The sequence below is a fragment of the Meleagris gallopavo genome, unplaced genomic scaffold (genome assembly GCF_000146605.3).
Source record: "Meleagris gallopavo isolate NT-WF06-2002-E0010 breed Aviagen turkey brand Nicholas breeding stock unplaced genomic scaffold, Turkey_5.1 ChrUn_random_7180001865639, whole genome shotgun sequence".
NCBI lineage: Eukaryota > Metazoa > Chordata > Aves > Galliformes > Phasianidae > Meleagris > Meleagris gallopavo.
In genome coordinates, this window is record NW_011130958.1 from 1 (window position 1) to 2110 (window position 2110).

General features: G+C 63.7%; 2 protein-coding genes across 2 annotated transcripts in view; one reads left to right on the plus strand and one right to left on the minus strand.

The window, feature by feature from the left end:
* Positions 1 to 3: 3 nt before the first annotated feature.
* RARRES2 (retinoic acid receptor responder 2) lies at positions 4 to 1592 on the plus strand (the record flags this gene model as incomplete). Its single annotated transcript, XM_010726983.1, has 5 exons — positions 4 to 81; positions 662 to 766; positions 1005 to 1109; positions 1199 to 1325; positions 1426 to 1592. Coding segments are annotated over 4 exons (402 nt in total), but the record flags the coding sequence as incomplete, so codon positions are not given.
* A 98-nt stretch (positions 1593 to 1690) lies between these two features.
* LRRC61 (leucine rich repeat containing 61) overlaps positions 1691 to 2110 on the minus strand; it is a 3542-nt gene continuing 3122 nt past the window's right edge. Inside the window, 1 exon segment of the mRNA XM_019611151.2 lies at positions 1691 to 2110. This exon segment is cut by the window's right edge and continues 142 nt beyond it. Within this exon segment, the coding sequence (XP_019466696.1) occupies positions 2005 to 2110 (106 nt within the window). The 3' untranslated portion in view covers positions 1691 to 2004.

Below are 2110 nucleotides of genomic sequence, written 5' to 3' on the forward strand. Positions count from 1 at the left end.
GATGTGCTGGACTACTTCCACAGCCGCAGCAACGTCCAGTACCTCTTTAGGGAGCAGTCGGTGGAAGGGGCCGTCGAGAGAGTGAGTGCTGGGGAGGCACGGGGGTCCTCATCCTGCTCCAGGCTGTGGAATTGTGTGGGGTGAGGGGCGAGCTGTCACCGAATGGGGGGGATGGGGGTGGCATGGTGTCACTGCTGGGGATGCAGAGCACCACGGGTCCCTGGTGGGCTGGCACGGTGGTGCCTGCTGGCACGGCATGGGGCTCAGCTACTCATTAACCACACTGTGGGTAGGACTGAACAGCGCCTGGTGCCCCGCTGTCCCCTGGCAGGACACGGCGTCCCGTTCCTGTCCTCTCCCCAGCAGGCAGCTGAGGGCTGTAGGGTGGGTTTGTACTGAGGGTTGGGAGCCTCACTGCGGAACCTGGGGTTACTTTTTGGGGCTGGCGTCACTTTTGGGTACTGGGGTCCCTCTGTCCCTACTCCTGGTCCTGCTGGCACGCTGGGGCTGGGTTTGGTGCCATCTCATCCTTGCCCATCCCAAGGCACTGCAGCAGCTCCTCCGTGGACACCCCAATAATCCTGTGATGAGCTCTGGTGAGCCAGGCACAGCCCTCAGCCCGTCCCCCCACACCTCTCATGGGACATTTCCCCTGCACCAGGTGGACTCATCGGGGACGTTCGTCCAGCTGCGCCTTAACCTTGTACAGACAGCATGCAGGAAGCAAACACAGAGGAGACAGAACTGCAGGATCATGGAGAACAGGGTGAGGTGGGGGCTGCACCCCCTGAGCCAGCACCCCATCTCCAGACATGGGGGCAGGGTGGTTTCATCCCTTCTCCCTCCCTCCCACCCTGGTTGCCATCTGCCCATCCTGTCCAGCAGAGCTGCTGGTGCTGGGGGTGATGAGAAAGCCATGCTCCAGGGGTGTGGGGGATGTCCCCAGTGCTGGTGGTGGGGTCTGGATGCTGGCACCGGTGGTGATGGCCGTGTTGTCTCCGCAGAGAAAGCCAGCCTGCTTGGCCTGCTACAAGTTTGACAACAGCGATGTCCCCAAGGTGCTGGACAAGTACTACAACTGTGGCCCCAGCCACCACTTGTCCGTGAAGGTGAGCTCTCCCCAGGGGTGGGCTCAGCTCTAAGAGGTGCTCTGGGAGCCGGCACATCCCACAGTGATGCCCTGTGCTCTGCCCTGCAGGAGATCAGACAACGTGACGAGGCTGAGTGCAGGGCTGTGGAGGAGGCCGGCAAGGCGAGTGATGCCCTCTATCTGCCTGGCATGTTCGCTTTCTCCAAGGGGCTGCCAGCCTAGGTGCCCACGCGCAGTAAGTCCCACCTGGAATGTTCCTCTGGGGTGAGCACGGGGACCTGCAGGCAGCGGGTTCCTGCAAACAGCCCTCAGCACCCCCTGTCCCCTCTTTGCAGTCCAGCAGCCACCACATCCCCAGCCCAGGAGGAGGATGCTGACACGGGGCCCCCCAGCCCCCAGCTTGCCGCCCCTCAGCGCTGTGCAGTGAAGGGAAGGTCGTCCGCAGTGCCCCCCAGCTCCTGACAGTGTCTGCATGCACCATTAAACCCCAGCTCTGCCTCTGTTTCTCTGCTTCATTCCTACCCAGGATCTCTGTGTGCGGTGCGATGGGGTGGGCTGTGCCACCCCCAGCCTGAGCCACGCTCCGCTCTGTGGGCACACTGGTGGGAGGAGGGATGGGGATGCTCAGAGGCTCGGAACAAAGCAGCAGAGACCTCAGGGACAGCACATTTACTGCACAGCTGCTCCGTCAGCAGGACCCCGTGACCCCCCTCGGTCCCCACATGCAGCCCCCAGGTCCGCATCCCTCTTTGCGGGATGGTTGCCTGGGGTCAGTTCCAAAACCTGCCAGCGTTGGTGCAAAGGCAGGAGTCCATTCCCCACATCCGAGGTCCCCGTGGATCCCCCGAGCTGGGAGCCCGCGGAGGTCTGTCCTGCACACGCGGGAGCGGCGTGGAACGGAGCGGAACGGCCGCTCAGAAGACGAAGGATCCAGGGTCGGCGCGCCCGCTCAGCGCCCGCTCAGCCTGCGCAATGGTGTCATCGGCACGGCGGCCCAACTCGCGGCACTCCCGCAGCGCC